Here is a 3290-nt window from a genome sequence, read left to right as displayed (position 1 = left end):
AAAGGGATCCTTTTTTGTATTGAAATGGTCATTTATCCAGCTACGATTTTTTTACGATGAAATTCATAGCTTATACATGACATTGGTTCACAACAGGTTAATTTTGCTTTGCTAAAGGGAGGTACACAATATGCTCGAAAAAGGAGGGGGGTCTGGGGTTAGTTAGGCATTTCAATTGCACTAGCATATAAAGTACTACCAAAGCCCAACCCCGTTCTTTCGAGATGGCATCAACTTCACAACTGTCAATAGTCGGGTTTTCACCATGATATTATTGTTCGTTCAGTTGTTTGCACTATTCACGTGGGTGAAATCGTCACTGGTGTTTTTCCCAAATTCCTTCAAGGATAACACCTTGCCATTGCAGCCGGCGTTATGCGATGTTGAAAAGTTGTACGTCGATTCCCAGCAACCAGCTACATTTTTCAATCCCACTTTCAACGCAGCGTTCGTTGTTGCACAAAGTGAAAGGATGTGGGACGGCAGCTACAAAATTGTTGTCAACTACCAAGCCGATAAGTATGACCAATTGTATAACAACTTCTTACAAAACATTGCTCAAATCTACTTTACCGGTACTGGAGTCACAGATACTTCTGTCTATCTTTCAGGAATTCCCAATTCCATCACGAACCCATTTCAATGGTCAGCCAAAATCCAAGTAAGAGCACAGGTGAAGAGTGGTAAGTGCTGTATTATGGATGGTTTTAGACTTTGGTTCAGATTCAATCAGCTAGGTACTGGAGGAGCGGCACTTAATCAGGTCTTTGGCCAGCCAAGCAGCACCTATAATACTCAAGTACTGTCAGGTCCATTCTTTCAGTATGATCCCATGACTTATTTTAATCAACAATTGGTGTTTCGAAAAAGGGATGCAGAACAATGTGATGCAAATGAAGTGGAAGGCCTTGATAAAAGAAGTTATCAATCAATGGTTGATCTATTGAATAGTTGCACCACTAAACATCGTGGTATTAAACAATTTTGTTGGGACTGTAACTGCCCACCACCACCACCCAGTTCACCACCACCACCTTTAAGTTCACCACCTCCAAGCTCCCCACCACCAAGTTCAGAACCACCAAGTTCGGAACCAACTAGTTCAGAGTCACCAAGTTCAGGACCAAGCTCAGGACCACCTTCTTCATCAGAACCACCAAGCTCAGAACCTCCAAGCTCAGGACCACCAAGTTCGGAACCAAGCTCAGAACCACCAAGCTCAGAACCACCAAGCTCAGAACCAAGCTCAGAACCAAGCTCAAACCACCTACCTAGAACCACCAAGCTCAGAACCACCAAATTCAGAACCACCAACCTCAGAACCAAGCTCAGAACCACCAAGCTCACGACCAAGAACAGGACCAAGCCTGGAACCAAGCTAGAACCAAGCTCAGAACCAAGCTAGAACCAATTAAGAACAGTCAGACCACCTAGCTCGGAACCAAGCTCAGAACCAAGCTCAAAACCACCAAGCTAAGAACCACCAAGCTCAGAACCAAGCTCAGAACCACCTAGCTCAGGACCACCAAGTTCAGAACCACCAAGTTCGGAACCACCTAGCTCAGGACCAAGCTCAGAACCAAGCTCAGAACCACCAAGTTCAGGATTACCTAGCTCGGAACCAAGCTCAGGACCAAGATCAGGACCACCTTCTTCATCAGAACCACCAAGCTCAGAACCTCCAAGCTCAGAACCACCAAGCTCAGGACCAAGATCAGGACCACCTTCTTCATCAGAACCACCAAGCTCAGAACCTCCAAGCTCAGAACCAAGCTCAGAACCACATAGCTCAGGACCACCAAGTTCGGAACCAAGCTCAGAACCACCTAGCTCAGGACCACCAAGTTCAGAACCAAGCTCAGAACCACCAAGCTCAGAACCACCAAGCTCAGAACCAAGCTCAGAACCACCAAGCTCAGGACCACCTTCTTCATCAGAACCGCCAAGCTCAGAACCAAGTTCGGAACCACCTAGCTCAGGACCACCTATCTCAGGACCACCAAGTTCAGAACCACCAAGTTCGGAACCACCTAGCTCAGGACCAAGCTCAGAACCAAGCTCAGAACCACCAAGTTCGGAACCACCTAGCTCGGAACCAAGCTTAGAACCACCAAGTTCAGGATTACCTAGCTCGGAACCAAGCTCAGAACCAAGCTCAGAGTCACCAAGTTCAGGACCAAGTTCAGAACCACCTAGCTCAGAGTCACCAAGTTCAGGACCAAGTTCAGAACCACCTTCTTCATCAGAACCGCCAAGCTCGGAACCACCAAGCTCAGAACCAAGTTCGGAACCACCTAGCTCAGGACCAAGCTCAGAACCAAGCTCAGAACCACCAAGCTCAGAACCACCTAGCTCAGAACCAAGCTCAGAACCAAGCTCAGAACCACCAAGCTCAGGATTACCTAGCTCGGAACCAAGCTCAGAACCACCTAGCTCAGGACCACCTTCTTCATCAGAACCGCCAAGCTCAGAACCTCCAAGCTCAGAACCACCAAGTTCGGAACCAAGCTCAGAACCACCAAGCTCAGAACCACCAAGCTCAGAACCAAGCTCAGAACCACCTAGCTCAGAACCACCAAGTTCGGAACCAAGCTCAGAACCACCAAGTTCGGAACCACCAAGCACAGAACCAAGTTCGGAACCACCTAGCTCAGGACCAAGCTCAGAACCAAGCTCAGAACCACCAGCTCAGAACCACTAGAACCACCGAGCTCAGAACCAAGCTCGGAACCAAGCTCAGAACCAAGCTCAGAACTAGCTCAAGAACCAAGCTCAGAACCACCAAGCTCAGAACCAAGCTCAGAACCAAGCTCGGAACCAAGTTCAGGACCACCAAGCTCAGAACCAAGCTCAGAACCAAGCTCAGAACCACCAAGCTCAGAACCACCTAGCTCAGAACCTCCAAGCTCAGAACCACCAAGTTCGGAACCAAGCTCAGAACCACCAAGCTCAGAACCACCAAGCTCAGAACCAAGTTCGGAACCACCTAGCTCAGGACCAAGCTCAGAACCAAGCTCAGAACCACCAAGTTCAGGATTACCTAGCTCGGAACCAAGCTTAGAACCACCAAGTTCAGGATTACCTAGCTCGGAACCAAGCTCAGAACCAAGCTCAGAGTCACCAAGTTCAGGACCAAGTTCAGGACCACCAAGTTCAGGACCAAGTTCAGAACCACCTTCTTCATCAGAACCACCAAGTTCAGAACCACCAAGCTCGGAACCAAGTTCGGAACCACCTAGCTCAGGACCATCAAGTACAGAGCCAAGCTCAGAACCAAGCTCAGAACCACC

The 3290-nt window shown here is 48.4% G+C and overlaps 1 protein-coding gene across 1 annotated transcript; it reads left to right on the top strand. All coding sequences in view use genetic code 12, as the record gives it.

The window, feature by feature from the left end:
• Nucleotides 1-265: 265 nt before the first annotated feature.
• On the top strand, nt 266-3290 carry I9W82_003391 (uncharacterized protein; the record flags this gene model as incomplete). The annotated part of the gene is made up of 3 exons (XM_067692351.1): nt 266-1190; nt 1479-2633; nt 2702-3290. Coding segments are annotated over 3 exons (2669 nt in total), but the record flags the coding sequence as incomplete, so codon positions are not given.

Source organism: Candida metapsilosis (genome assembly GCF_017655625.1).
Source record: "Candida metapsilosis strain BP57 chromosome Unknown scaffold4, whole genome shotgun sequence".
Classification (NCBI taxonomy): Eukaryota; Fungi; Ascomycota; class Pichiomycetes; order Serinales; family Debaryomycetaceae; genus Lodderomyces; species Lodderomyces metapsilosis.
Note: the sequence above shows the minus strand (reverse complement) of the source record. Positions and strands in the feature narration are given on the sequence as shown.